This window comes from Brachypodium distachyon, chromosome 1, assembly GCF_000005505.3.
Source record: "Brachypodium distachyon strain Bd21 chromosome 1, Brachypodium_distachyon_v3.0, whole genome shotgun sequence".
NCBI classification, from domain to species: domain Eukaryota; kingdom Viridiplantae; phylum Streptophyta; class Magnoliopsida; order Poales; family Poaceae; genus Brachypodium; species Brachypodium distachyon.
The window spans coordinates 20883418-20897735 of NC_016131.3; the positions used below are offsets into that span (position 1 = coordinate 20883418).

At 40.7% G+C, this 14318-nt stretch overlaps 2 protein-coding genes and 2 long non-coding RNA genes across 10 annotated transcripts; 2 read left to right on the forward strand and 2 right to left on the reverse strand.

Moving 5' to 3' along the window:
* The first annotated feature begins 837 nt into the window (after window positions 1-837).
* Window positions 838-4365, forward strand: LOC100836530 (cysteine-rich receptor-like protein kinase 6). 4 transcript variants are annotated; one of them, XR_002961971.1, is made up of 7 exons: window positions 838-1657; window positions 2244-2357; window positions 2456-2631; window positions 2756-2966; window positions 3056-3293; window positions 3666-3763; window positions 3908-3928. XR_002961971.1 is itself a non-coding variant. In XM_014896386.2 (7 exons), exons 1-7 carry the CDS (start codon window positions 919-921, stop codon window positions 3987-3989), a joined length of 1731 nt encoding a protein of 576 aa, XP_014751872.1. In that variant the 5' UTR covers window positions 838-918; the 3' UTR covers window positions 3990-4122. The 4 variants fall into 4 exon arrangements, 3 of the variants coding, with proteins under 3 accessions (XP_014751872.1, XP_010237494.1, XP_010237488.1); XM_014896386.2 differs by having other exon boundaries at window positions 3613-3763; window positions 3888-4122; XM_010239192.3 differs by having other exon boundaries at window positions 839-1657; window positions 2777-2966; window positions 3613-3763; window positions 3908-4365.
* On the reverse strand, window positions 1869-5081 carry LOC106865728. 2 transcript variants are annotated; one of them, XR_002961973.1, is made up of 4 exons: window positions 4939-5081; window positions 4743-4858; window positions 2233-2326; window positions 1869-2152 (listed from the first exon to the last, which is right to left on the reverse strand). It is a non-coding gene; the product is annotated as an uncharacterized LOC106865728 (long non-coding RNA). The 2 variants fall into 2 exon arrangements; XR_002961972.1 differs by lacking the exons at window positions 4743-4858; window positions 4939-5081 and having other exon boundaries at window positions 2233-2364.
* LOC100837051 (cysteine-rich receptor-like protein kinase 10) lies at window positions 4966-8671 on the forward strand. Of its 3 annotated transcripts, none has more exons than XM_010239197.3 (7): window positions 4968-5824; window positions 6389-6508; window positions 6609-6790; window positions 7336-7549; window positions 7644-7881; window positions 8016-8169; window positions 8280-8671. In XM_010239197.3, the coding sequence occupies exons 1-7, from the start codon at window positions 5047-5049 to the stop codon at window positions 8553-8555; spliced, it is 1962 nt and encodes a 653-aa protein (XP_010237499.1). In that variant the 5' UTR covers window positions 4968-5046; the 3' UTR covers window positions 8556-8671. The 3 variants fall into 3 exon arrangements, with proteins under 3 accessions (XP_010237504.1, XP_010237499.1, XP_024312871.1); XM_024457103.1 differs by having other exon boundaries at window positions 5600-5759; XM_010239202.3 differs by lacking the exon at window positions 8280-8671 and having other exon boundaries at window positions 4966-5824; window positions 7644-7709; window positions 8016-8136.
* On the reverse strand, window positions 5933-9840 carry LOC112269832. The gene is made up of 2 exons (XR_002961974.1): window positions 9397-9840; window positions 5933-6088 (listed from the first exon to the last, which is right to left on the reverse strand). It is a non-coding gene; the product is annotated as an uncharacterized LOC112269832 (long non-coding RNA).
* Window positions 9841-14318: the final 4478 nt, after the last annotated feature.

The following is a 14318-nucleotide window of genomic DNA, read 5'->3' on the forward strand; positions in this document are numbered from 1 at the left end:
CTTTCAGCACGCCGCTAGTTCCGTCGAGAGCGTGTTTGAATTAATTCTGGAAGACCTTCAGTCCTGGAGATCAGCCGGATGTGTTACTTTGCTCTGGATTTTCTTTGTTGTTGTCGTTGTAGCTTTTCCATCTGGTGTGGAGAGAGCTCTGGTTGTCTAGATGTTAGAAGGTGGCCTTGTTGTGATCTGTGGCTCTTTTTAGCGGTGTCTTTTTTTTTTGAGGGATCTTTTTAGCGGTGTCTTTGTTGCAGGCTGGACCTGCTTCCTTGTATCTCCTTGTAATTGTTCTCCTTCTTAATAAAGATCGGCCGCTGGCCCTTCGAGTTAGTAGCATACGCGGAGACAATGGCCTGGTCTTGAGACTTTTTTCCTTTGATAAATTACACTGATTTTAAGTTTGGCCTGGAGCTTCTCTTCCTTAATTATACCCTCTTAACTCTGGTACACTATAATGGTCCTATGCAAATTAATTTTCTGAATCCGCCACTGGTTAGTACTCCCTCCATCTCATATGAAGTGACTTTCTATTACATGTATCTGGACACCTTTTAGACATAAATACATTCATATTTGGCAAATTTGAAACACTTAATATGAGATGGAGGAAGTGTAGTACATGACTTTGAGGCCGTTGCTACTGCTGCCCTTGAGTCGTCGATCAGCTTTCCCACAACGTTGTAATCTCATACTCCCACCATCCCAAAATAAATGACGTGGACTTGTATAAATTCTTGTACAAATTCACATCAGTTATTTCGGGACGAATAGAGTACTATTTTTTGTGACCTAATTAATCTGTGGTTTTTACAATTTGAACGCCATTTTTCAGGAGACGAAGTGAGTAGATCAATATACTCCACCATAACACCAAACTGAACGCTGTTCTTCAGTTCAGCCCCTATCCGGGCCGCGCGTGCGATGCTGCTCGTAGCTCTAATATTTCTCCTCTCCTTGCCGGCGCCATCGGCCGGCGGGAACCGGTCGTTCTGCACCGATGCCGACGGCACGCACAAGCCAAACAGCACCTACAGGTCTAACCTGCGATCCCTCGCCGATGAGCTTATCGCCAGAGCCACCAAGTCTCACTCGGCCACTGGCATGTCCGGCGGCGCGAGCTCCGACAAGGCCTACGGCGCCGTGCTTTGCCGAGGTGACTCCACCGGCGCCGACTGCGGCAGGCTCCTCCGGGAGGCCTTCGAGAGCACCATCAACGCCGTATGCGCGCTCCACAGGGACGTGGCATTCTACTCCGAGCTGTACCAGCTTCGGTTCTCCGACAAGGACTTCCTCTCCACCTTCAGCAACGCGCCGGAGTGGGTCGACGGCACCAACCTGAACCTCGTGCCAGACGCCGAGGCCGGCCAGTTCGACGAGGTAGTCGCCGAGCTCACGAGAACGCTGGCGGAGGCCGCTGCGGAGCAGCCGGACAGGTACAAAACGGCAGATGCGCCATGGCCGTCACGGGAAAGGGAGCGGAGGGTCTACGGGCTTGCGCAGTGCACGCAGGACATGCCGCCGGACCGCTGCCGCGTTTGCCTGTATGCCATCGCCGCGGAGATCCGACGGAAGATCGGCAGTGGCAAGATGGGCGGGGCCATTCATGGCGCCCAGTGCACGCTCCGGTACGAGACGGACACCCAGTTCTTTGCCACCACAGGCAAGTTCTTGCTGCTGAGCACGCTCTAATTAAACGTACCTTATGTCAGATCCTTGTAGCTAACTGAGAAAATTGAGATCTCTTATCCATTTCTCACAAACCCTGTAACTTTGCTCTTCATTCTCTTCAGCATCATAAATATTGAATCTTAATTAGTTAGGAACACATTTACTAGTTCTAGTAAAATTTTGCTAAGTACAATATTCACAAAGAAAAAATAATTTAAGTGCTTTCCACATAAATCACTGAAATGCCAAATGCAACATAAAAACATTCATTTTCTTTCTTTCTTCGAAGTAGCTTATGAAATAAGTAGAAAACAGAAAACTACATACCACAGCTAGATATGTTTTGAAACCAAGCTAAGTGACAACGAGTAACTTCTGCATAGTTACAACGACTCAGTTTGCCAGAACAAATTCGATGCACAAAAACCAGAAGGTGCAGTTATACAAAGTTCACGAACCTGACTATCTGAGAGACCGCTTGACGTTCCTGTTAAAAAGAATATCAAGGGCTGAAATCTTGAGTCACTAATAGTATCATCCTTCATTCCCTAATATAAATCATCAAACCTTGTGTTCAGGGCAACGGGAGGACCATGCACTCTTGATCATTGGTACAGTTTACTCGCTTTCGGTCATCTGTACACGCTTACTTTTCTGGCTCCTGTGTATCATCAGAAGACGAAGAAAAGGAGGCAAGCAATTCAATAATACCCATGCTTTAGTTGTGATAGTGGCAAACTGGCAATTGATCTAATTTCATGTAAAAACTGATGGGGAGATGTACGTTTAGGGGAAACGAACTCAATGGAGCAGCGCGAGAACATGGATGAAGTACTGAGGCTTTGGAAGAGCGAAGATACCAATTCTGAGTTCTCCTTGTATGATTTCGCACAAATTGCAGATGCTACAGACAACTTCTCATCCAGCCAAATATTAGGAGAGGGTGGGTTTGGACCAGTTTACAAGGTATGTTTCTTGGTTTTCATATGGTAAAGTCACACGTATCATTATGATATGATGGGATTCCTCAGTAACAACAGAATATGATGGCCCTATATAAATTATAAAGGATGATCAGTGAATTTTACAGGGTGTTTTTCCTGGCGGACAGGAAGTAGCAATAAAAAGACTCGCCGCACGGTCAAGACAAGGTCTAGTGGAATTCAAAAATGAGATCCAACTGGTGGCAAAACTTCAGCACAGACACCTCGTTAGGCTGCTTGGTTGTTGCGTCCATAATGAAGAGAAGATATTGATTTATGAATACATGACAAACAAAAGCTTGGACTACTTCATTTTTGGTATATTTTGTTCTAATTTGATAGGTTCAATTGTATGCCTTCTCTCATCTGTAGTATCAACACTTAGCCCTGCGTAACATTGCTTGTAGATCCAATCAGAAGGACATCACTAAACTGGAAGATACGGATGAAAATAGTTGAAGGAATAGCCCAAGGGCTTTTATACCTTCACGAGCATTCAAGACTGCGTATCATCCATAGGGATTTGAAAGCAGGCAATATTCTGTTGGACGTCGAGTTAATTCCTAAGATTTCTGATTTTGGCATGGCAAGGATATTCCCATCAGATGCCACTCAAACAAAAGCAAGCAGACTTGTTGGAACGTAGTAAGTATAGCAAACTGGTTAATTACTCCCTTCTTTTCATATTATAGGACGCCCTCATATTTTGAGATTTAACTTGACAATCAATTTTACCAATAAACTGTGGGTTATGTGCCACAAAATTATACTGCTGAATTCATATTCGAAAGAAGTTTCAATGGTATAACTTTTATGGCAAATAACTCATCTATTAATTGTCTAGTTGACGGTAGAAGTTAAATCTCAAAATGTGTGCGCTCCCTATAATTTGGAAAGGAAGGAATACCTATTAATATCTCAACCAAGCATTTGCTTTCTGACTACTGCATACCATCTTCCCTAGTGGTTACATGGCTCCTGAATATGCATTTGAGGGCCTTCTATCTATCAAGTCAGATGTTTTCAGTTTTGGGGTACTGCTTCTTGAGATTATAAGTGGAAGGAGGAGTGCAGGCTTCCAGCACTACGGAGAATTTCAAAATCTTCTTCAATATGTAAGCAAGTTAAAATCTGTAAAATTGGTGCATTGTGCAATTTTATTTCCCATGAATTGTAGGGGCATTTTTCATCCTTCCTCTGTTTTATTACCTATATGTCTGTATTCAAATTAAATTGCAGAAAGATACATCTATTTTCAGGCATGGCAAATGTGGAAAGACAAGAGATGGAATGAATTCAGTGATCAATCATTTGGCGATGAATGCAAACCAGGAGATATGATGAAATATCTCACTTTGGCACTAATGTGTGTCCAAGTGAAAGCAATAGACCGTCCCACTATGTCCAATGTTGTTACAATGCTTAACAGCGATGAAATTTCCATACCAGAGCCGAGGCAACCAGCTTATTCCTATATCAGAGCAGATGTGTCAGTAAACGTCAATGTATCATGTAGCAGAAATGATGTAACCCTCACCACTGTTGATGGTAGATAAATGATCATTCATTCATTAGCAAACTGTGTGACTACTTTCTATTGGCATTGGGTTTTCTTGCGTTAACTAATTAGGCAGGATATAGTTTATATTCCATTGTTGCCATAAGAAATTCGCCCACTTGTCTGTCACTGCATATGAATAACATGATTTTTCATGTCCCTTATATGTAATCAGACTACAATGATAACTCTATTAATATGTGTTTTTACATACATAAAATTTATATCAATAAATTCGTCTTTAAAAGTTCTTTCTAATAATCATGATTTTGTATCACATAAGTTACATATTAATAGAGTAATTCTTGGTCAAAGCCTTGTATTGACGAAACAAAATACGCCAACCTTTGTGAAATGGAGGGAGTATGTAGCACTAGAAGTAGCACATATCCTGTGTGCTGCTGGGCAGACAATTCTACATGTGCGCTTAGCAGTTTTAGAGAGAAAAAGAAGAAAAGACTCACTTTCACGGAGATATATTTGCCAGATTGTGCAAGTGTGAACTCAGATCACGGAGTTGAAAAGTATGACAGTACCTGTGTGGCAGGGGTCCACTGCTTCCAATTGGTCTACATTAAATGTCAAGAACTCAGGTTTAGTAGGCATGTTTATCCACCCTGCTTTCTGGAATATATGGTGATGCTCAGTCATCCTGTCAATTCAAAGAGAAATGTCATCTTAGACCAGTTTAGTCTCAACAGTCATTTTCGTAAGAACGTTGAATTCCTTTACCTCTTGGTAGACAAAACGAAGATGGTATTTGGCACTCCTCCATTGCAGGTAGATGAGTACTTCTACAATACAAATAGATCAAAGACCACTATTCTGTAGTAAATAGGGATGATGCCACAATCATCTCTCTTAGTCCTCTTCATCTTCTTCTCAACCAGCCAGGCACTCTGCAGTGACAATAATGGAGGCATGTACATGCCAAACAATACCTACAAATTAAACCTTATCACCCTTGCTCAGATACTATTTGCCAACGCCACGGAAGTACACTCAGCTACTGGCATGGCTGGCATAGGCCCAGACAAGGTCTACGGCGCGGTGCTTTGCCGAGGTGATTCTGATGGCTCCGACTGTCATAAGCGCCTAACTAAGGCCCTTGATGAAGCAATCAACAGCGAAGCTGGCTACTCTAACTCCCTCCAGAGCAACAGGAATGTGACTTACTACTACGACCAATACCAGGCACAGATAAGCTTCTCCGACCAGGACTTCATTTCCAGCTTCAGCAACGTGCCAGGGTGCACCATGAATACTAACCTGAACTCCATGACGGCTACTGTAGTGAAGCCTTTTGAGGATCTTGTCACCAAGCTGTTGCGTGCTCTTGCTGATGCTGTGGTGAGCCGAGCAGAGAAATATGCAGTCGGCAAAGCTTGGTTTGAAGAGACAGGACAGACGGTGTATGGTCTGACACAGTGCATACAGGATGTGCCATATGAGCATTGTGCGGCCTGCCTGGATGGCATCATCTCAGACAGGCAGAGTAAGATTGCTTCTGGACAGATGGGAGTGGTGATTCTTGGGTTGTGGTGCACACTGCGGTATGAGACCGAAACACAGTTCTTTACCGATACCAAGATGTTGTCGCTAAATGCGGTCACAAGAAGTAGGTTTCATTGGATCATTCCATTATTCGCACAACAGTATTTTATTAGAAAATTTGAGTTTCTAGATTTCAAACATGAGAGAGGTTTCTTCTGAAATTTGGGAAGGGTTAGAAACAAATACTCCTTTATCGAGACATGTGCTGAAGTACATAGCTAGAAACTAAATAACCTACTACATTTCACTGGTTAAGATAGGAACCAACACCTCCCTCCAGAATCCAGACTCCAATTTGTTTCTGAGATCAGTCTTCTCTGCTCTGAACCTGATACCAGAGACCAGGATGGCAATAAAGATGAAAAAATATTTCTTAGTTTCTTTAAAATTCATGCTTTTTTTTATTAAGAGTAAAGAAGCTTTGCCGTTAGTTGCAAGTGTTCCATCAATTATGCATGGCATTAGAATCTCATAGCAAAAACATGAAATTTCTATATATATAATATTGTATATCAACATAACTTCTCGTTGGCTTATCAAAGTAGATTTCATTATACTGTCAGGGCCTCTCCTGCAGTTTTCCCCTTAAAATAACCTAGATTTCATTGGGTTATATGTAAATGTACAGGTAAAACACATATCTTTCAATGGAACAATTCGGTCTTGGTTAGCGTTGGAGGTTTCCTGCTAGTACTATCTATTTCTTGCATGGCTTTTCATATATGGATCAGAACACAACAACAAAGAGGTACATAACTCACCACTGCATAAGATAATCTTTGCATTTTTTTTGTTTTCGTCAGTACATGTTTCAAGAACATGCCATTTCATTTTATTTTATTTTACAGAAAAAACAGTTTTTAAGCTACGACAGCTCTACTTGGCAATACAAATTGCAATAAATCTTTGGAGGATGGGAGGAACCAACCCAGAATTTTCTCTGTATGATTTCTCCCAGATAAATGAGGCCACAAATAACTTCTCGATTGATAATCAACTGGGACAAGGTGGCTTCGGTCCTGTATATAAGGTGAAAGAATATGTACTTGCATTGTAAATGTAATCTTACTCAAAATGCAGTAAACATTCACTTGTTTGACTGCCTTTATCTTAATATAATACTTCTTTTTCCATTGCATTTCTTCACCAATGTAACAGAGATGTTTTCACAAAGAATGGCGGCCCCACATTTCAAGGTCAAATTTTGACCAACGATTAGACCAATAATATGTACATTATGTGTTACAAATTTTATAACGTTGGAAACATTTTTGAAATACGAATCCAATGATATAATTTTTGCAGCACGTAACCCTCAAATCATTAGTCTAATTGTTGGTCAAAGTAAAATCTCGAAATGTGTGCGTGTCATTCTTTGTGAAAAGGAGGGAGTGGAATTTAATGGGTTTTCCCTTTGGTTAACAACATGCATGTAACACTAGATTTTCTAGCATTGCAGTAAAACCAGTTATCAAGTATTGAAAAATACAATGGTCTTGCATTAAAAAAAAATTAAGTAGCTTTTCTTTTTTTTTGCGCTGGAAATTAAGTAGCTTTTCCTTTCCTCAATCTCAGGGGAGATTGAGCAATGGACTTAAAATAGCAGTCAAGAGACTGGAAACGAGTTCTCTACAAGGTTTAATGGAGTTCCAAAACGAAATTCAACTTATAGCAAAGCTTCAACACAATAATCTTGTGAAACTGCTGGGATGTTGCACTCGAGGAGATCGAGAAAAGATGCTTGTATATGAATACATGGAAAACAAAAGCCTTGACTACTTCATCTTTGGTAACACCTTCTTCTTTTGATGTGCTAGAAGCCTAGACCAAGATATTATTTATAATTTGTTGACATGCTTTGTTTAATTATACATGTTTTGCAGATATTGCTAAAGGAGCACGGTTAAACTGGTCAAAACGTCTACATATAATTAATGGGATTGCTCAAGGTCTTCTTTATCTTCACAACTACTCACGATTATGTGTTGTTCATAGGGATTTGAAAGCGAGTAACATACTATTGGATAGTGTAATGAATCCCAAGATATCTGATTTTGGGATGGCCAGAATATTCCGCTCAAATATGGCAGAGTCAAATACCACTAGAATAGTGGGCACGCAGTAAGAACATACAACACATTTGTTTTTAGTAAATAATAAGGTGAAAAAAAAAGGAAAGAAGCATTGAATGACCAACTGAACTGAAACCACCTTTTGCAATGCTGGCATTTAACAATTTTACTTCCATCACTCAGTGGCTACATACCTCCAGAGTATGTTTGTGAGGGAGTTTGCTCTATCAAGACAGATGTATTTAGCTTCGGCGTGTTGATTTTGGAAATAATAAGTGGAAAAAGGACAGCAGAATTCTATCATTACGATGGAAATCTATACAATCTCATTGCATACGTGAGTGAAGATACCCTAAACACCACTTTGCACTTATATATACAATTTGACAATGTAGTATATGTACTGTTTGTTTCAAAGTTTGACAAAATACATTATTTTTGTAATAGGCTTGGCAACTTTGGAGAGATGGAAAGTTAGGTGAGTTTACTTATCGTCCACCAGGGAACGAAAATCAAGAGATAGAAAGGTGCATTCATCTGGCACTTTTATGTGTTCAAGAAAGTGCAGAGGATCGACCTGCTATGGAGCATGTTGTCACAATGCTAAACACCAAGAATGTGAGCTTACCTATGCCTATGCAACCTGCTTACTTCAATGTAAATCGAAGTGAGCGAGACGCTTTGTCATGCAACACTACTATGAGCATCACGTTAGAAAGGTAGCACCACATAGTCATTAATGCTAAGAAAGATACTAGTGATATTAATTAAGTTTATCTGTATCCAGAGGGAATTATTGGCATTAATATAGTGGTATCAATGTTTTTAATGTTTACGCACATCACTTTATCTCTTTTTTTATCAAAAAACATGGTACACCTCTTTTTTGTTTGAAGGTGAAATCTTTATTTGACTTCTTTTATTTTGACTGGAGATAAACGCGTATTGAATACTTATATCACCGGTTGCAAGTTGCAACAATGAACAAAGTAAAACGGAAAGGGTAATGTTTTGTGATGTTTTAGAGTCATGCATTCCTAAAGTAAATCGCATAAAACAATTAGTACTTCAGAAACTGAGGAGCACGAATTCAAATGGGCTCATATGTTATTCAAGTAAAGAAAAAAAGGAAGAGAAGCACACAGTGGAAGAATATCCGTCTCATACGGAGTATTAAGTGACTCAAATTTGTATCTATACCCAAAAAGCGTTTAGATACACATGTAATATTTAGTCACTTAATATGGGACGGAGGGAGTACCTACTAGCATCGTAGTCCACTTGATAATTTGACTATTCGAGTACCGCACAAAATGAAATCGCCAATCCTAGAGAACTGGCACAGAAAGGAATTCCAGATAATCGCAAAGGTACATTCCGGCAGGCATACAGAAGTACAGAACTACTCCGTATAATTTTTAGCAATTATTCCACCTCGCTCCGATCCTCATTCACGTTGGGAGCAGGTTGAATACAGCATCCTCATGAACGAATTTGGAAGTGGAACTGCGGCGGCGATTGTTTAATCCGAAACTGGAACGAGGATGGGGTTGTAGAGACGAACCTGGCCTCCCCTTTGCTCCAGGTAGGCGCGGTTAGGTCATCGCGCGGGGTCCGGAAGCCGGGAAGGGTCGATGCACGCCGCCGCCGCCCTCGCAATCACAGGTAGGGTGCCCCGGCTGACGGCACCCCCGCGGCAGTTGCTGGCGCAAGCGCAGCTTACCGTGGGCCCAACTATCATTGGAAAGGGCCTGTAGCGCACAACTGGGCTGGAATTCATTGGGCTGACGAGCGTTGAGGTCATTCAGGTCTCACGACAATAGCAGAGCAGCAGGACTGCAGGAGGTACCCCTCAAAAAAGAAATAGCAGCAGGAGGTTCTAAAAAAAAAGACAGTAGCAGCAGGAGTTGATTTTCCCTTGAGAAAAAAAGTTGTGCGGCAAGAAAAAAGTTGTGCCGTAGTAATTTGTTTCGAAAAAAGAACACCTACTTTCTCCGTCCAACAAAAGATGTCTCAACTTTGACTAAATTTAAATGCATCTATACACTGAGTTATGTCTAGATATATCTAAATTTTGACAAATTTGCCTCGTTCAACAAAAGATGTCTCAACTTTGACTAAATTTAAATGCGTCTATACGCTGAGTTATGTTTAGATATATCTAAATTTTGACAAATTTGAGACATCTTTTAGCTTTTGCTGGACGGAGGGAATATATGACTTTGGTTGCATCCAGGACTCGGTGATTTAATAAATTCCATGGTTCACGTTGAGGTTCTAAACGACCGTACGATGTATAGCCGCAGCTACATGTGATGATATAGGTACACCCCCGTACGATGTTTAGCCGTATAGGTTTAAGCCTGGAAAACTAGGATATACTTCCTCCGATTCTAAATTGTTGTCGAAATATTACATGTATCTAGACACCTTTTAAGAATAGATACATCCATATTTAGACAAATATGAGACAAAAATTTAGAATCGGAGGGAGTAGCTAGATAGACCGCAGGAAGCACTTTGTAATAAGCATATCCATTTCCTTGCTATCGTGGCAAATATTTTTTTCATATTCATGTTGAAATTAAACTACCTTTTAAACTTTGCATAATATTTATTTTTCCTAACCGTGTTGACCTGTTGATTTGGTCAATGGAAAGTTGCATAGGGCAAATCATGTTGAAAAACGGTCTCGCAGCTGACAGATGCGTATGTGTGTTGTTCCTTTCCCGTTCATGTGTGGTAGCGTCACGGCAGATATCAGAGGGGAGCTAAGCGATTTAGCTCCAACACCGATGGCACATGATCAGGCTATCCAAAAAACGGTCGCACTAGGAGGTCATATGTTTGCCCCATGTTCAATGATGGGAGAGGCAGAGGAGAAATTGAGCCTCATAAATATACCTTACACCAATGAGGTAAGAGTAACGAAGATGGTTTTCATATTTCTTATGTAACTAAAAGTACCTATTTGCAAATCGCCACTATGAAACCGTCATGTTTAAACATAAGATTCGTTCAATCGCCCCATGTCCAATGATGGAATAGACAAAGGAGAAATTGGGCCTCATAAATATACCTTACATAAGAGTAATAAAGATTATTTTTCCGAAAAGGGAGGGCTCCCAGCCCTGCATAAGAGTGACAAAAATGGTTTTGATATTTCTTATGTGATTAAAAATAACTATTTATAAATCACCCCTAAGAAACCATTCTATTTAAACATAAGAGTCGTTCAATCAACCACAAAAGAGACGAGAAGATCTGGATTGGACGGCTATCAATATCAACCGAAAAATTACTATTTCAAGTCAATTGGTCTACATTGAACTTTCGAATGAAGATTACTAACCATGTCATTCCATATTAGAATGCAATAACAATATTCAAACCAAAGAATATACTTTTTCTTGCTTCTAAAGGTCAAGTAAAAGAGCGAGTGATGTCGCCATTCATGGCACTCGAGCATATAGCCATATACTGCTTTGCGTTTTGTGATCAACTAAATCTATAAGAGCAGCTAGACTGTCTCTTTCGACATGATGACTCTACGTTGTTATATGTACACTTGTGTGTAAAAGGTTGGTAACATTAGAGAACAGATTTTCGCTATACACGAGGTCTCACCATACAAATTATGAATCTGTTGAAAAGAATGATCCCGAGTTCAGGATTCCGGGACAAACTTTCTAACCACCCTCTGTTCTTTGACCTGCTAGCAGGTTACGCTACTGACGCATATGTACACTTTGAGGCGAAATTGCTAGACATTTATCCACATCAAGATTCGGTTGCCGATTGTTTTGTTTACTCCTGCGTAACCAATATGCATGTGTATCTGATTCGTCGCCGGCCTCGTTCCCAGAACTATAATATTCACCGAGGCGCCTTGCAATGGCATGTATGCAGTTTATAAAAAATACTGGGAGTAGCTACAGTTTGGCGGAAGATGTCGCGTATACGGCTTCACGGCGTAGTACAAATGTACAATACTACCAGAAAGGTTTGCCAGAACGAACTGTTTCTGAAAGAAAAACTGCATGCCCCTTGCGTGCATGATTAAACATTGGTCTGGAATTATATATGCATATTAAAAGGCAAATCCCAATCTCTGCTCATTGATACGTGGGCCTCGCATATCAATAAGACAATACAGTAACTACTGGTTTAATTGTAGATCTAATAGCTTTTGTACCAACTCCAGCACAACACAGTCTCATGGTGCCCAGTTGTCAAACCCAAAATCTACATAATATAGAGTTGGCAACAGCCGTTCCGTCAAAAATATGAATTACGGTACCGACCCAGATGATGTGATCGAGTAAAGGGAAATATGCATGAGTCGTTTTAAATCGTTTCTTGTAGCCCTGAATTTAGTCTCATCATTGCCGCCCATCACTCAATGTGAAATAGCAGAAAATTTGGCGGGACAACTTTTCTTCAAGTGTAAGTAACACGTTTGGTTAATTTTCTACAAACAGAGGTTAATTTTCTATAAGCAAGCACATGAACCGATGCCTGGAACTTAGTTTCGTCGAACGAAGTTATTTAACCAAGGTGCTGAAAATGTCAAACAACGAGAGCAATAAAAATATAACACCATGGTCAATTAAAATTCAGTGCCGAGCTTTTTCAGAAATAGCAGATAAGCCTCCCGCTTTTTCCTAGTTGATCACCAGCTTTGTACTCCCTCCGTCCGGAAATAAGTGACGCGGATTTGTATCTATACACAAATCCATGTCACTTATTTTGAGACGGAGGGAGTATGTATCATTTGAGAGTAAATTTACAAAACCACACTCCTTAGGGTTAGAATTTCATCCGGTCACAGTTATTTTTTAGGAAAATATGTACAAGGCTATCTAAAAACTCCGACAACAGTTATCACTAATAGTCTGCTAGAACAACAGTTTTTGGAGTTGTATTTCTCACAAAATCCAAATCGGTTAAATTAGGCCGTTTGATGGTATTTTTGACAGATGAAACCCACCCATCATGTGTCACGTCAGACGGGCTGACCCGTTTCGTTGTCACGTCAGTTCCCGGACCCGACCCAACTCGACACAAATTGAAGACTGGGTCGTCAACTCCCATATGTGTTCGTGTCACAAACTAATGAATAGCTAGAGCATCACAGACTAATGATTTCATCTAATTAAGTACCGGCCGTCAGGTTGCATCTGAACTGCAAATTAAAGAACACAATACAAGCTCATTGGCTCAACAGTGTAGGGATTTCAAACCGGGTCTCGCTTTTGTTCCGCTATTAGGCCATTAGGGACTTGCTAATTCATCTTTTTCTTTCAAATTTTGACTTGGAGATTTAAAGATTGATTTAGAAGTCGGACATATGCGGGATCCCGATTGTATCTCTACGGCAATGGCTCTCCAAAAAGAGGTTTTTGTTTTTGACATCTGCTTTCCGAAAAGAGATATTTGGGAATCGTGGTTCTAACTTTAGATAGTCGGCTGTGTCTCTGTGACCACCTAAATAACCACTGCTACAGTTACCAATTATATGTGATGTAGTCTATATCGATTAAATGTAAAGTTTAAGTATCTACTATAATTCACAAGAAACTGCTTTTATCCATCAATTTATAGTGCACGTTACGTTGTTAATTACCCCAAATCTAGCTGCAGATCATGAATGCGGCCAATGATTGATGCACCTGCATATGCACCGGATACTCACTAATCAGTGGGGTCAGCGAGACATTACAAATTGATTATCTGTTACCCAAGTGGCCTTAAACTGCAGGAGCTAATACTAAATTGTCTGCTTTCATTTTTGCAGAAAAATCCTAAATTTCAGATCCAAGGTACGGGCAAGTACGGACGAGTTCAACTGTCAATATCGGTTTCTATAAAGAAGCTGGGAGCGGGCGATGAGCTCCTGAGAAACCGGACAACATTCTAGAACCCTTTTTTAGAAACATTTTTAGATTGCAAAATCGGTTGACAACCTAACCTCAATTTTCTGTTTCTCTTGCAAGAGAACCTGTCTATTTCTGGAGCCTGTCCCTGCCATTTTTGTTCTGATTCAAATTTCTACGGTCACTAAAGCTGACCCCTCGGAGGCGAAACTTGCTGCTGAGGCTCCAGCTCAACAGCTCGTCCTCCAATGAACGGCCCTACCAATCCATTTTCTAAACAGATTGGCAAAAGATGTCATTGGCTTGATTTGCAACTCTGCAATGATCGATCATTCGCCCTAGTTTCATTATTGGGCGAACCAGTGAAAGAAACATGGCTCTAAAATGTTACCTGAACATCCAGAGGACTGAACCAGATCTGGCGAGCTTCGGGGCCCCACTTACTCCTAAACAACTGAGAGACACGTCATTCTCACCCATCCATATAGCATCTTCCTGTAAAAAACCCGGAAAAGACAGAGGCATCAGCACAGTCCAAGGAATTACGTACCGAATTCCTCTTTTTTCATCATCCAATCTCGATCAACGATCACGCCAGCCGGGTACTCCA

Excerpts from the sequence above, each read along its gene's own strand:
- LOC100836530 (XM_010239186.3), top strand. The coding sequence starts at position 919 with ATGCTGCTCGTAGCTCTAATATTTCTCCTCTCCTTGCCGGCGCCATCG. Across the intron at positions 2,358-2,455 it reads CAGAAGACGAAGAAAAGGAG|GGGAAACGAACTCAATGGAG; the intron begins GCAAGCAATTCA and ends ATGTACGTTTAG. Across the intron at positions 2,632-2,755 it reads GGTTTGGACCAGTTTACAAG|GGTGTTTTTCCTGGCGGACA; the intron begins GTATGTTTCTTG and ends TGAATTTTACAG.
- LOC100837051 (XM_010239197.3), top strand. The coding sequence starts at position 5,047 with ATGATGCCACAATCATCTCTCTTAGTCCTCTTCATCTTCTTCTCAACC. Across the intron at positions 5,825-6,388 it reads GCTAAATGCGGTCACAAGAA|GTAAAACACATATCTTTCAA; the intron begins GTAGGTTTCATT and ends GTAAATGTACAG. Across the intron at positions 7,550-7,643 it reads CCTTGACTACTTCATCTTTG|ATATTGCTAAAGGAGCACGG; the intron begins GTAACACCTTCT and ends CATGTTTTGCAG.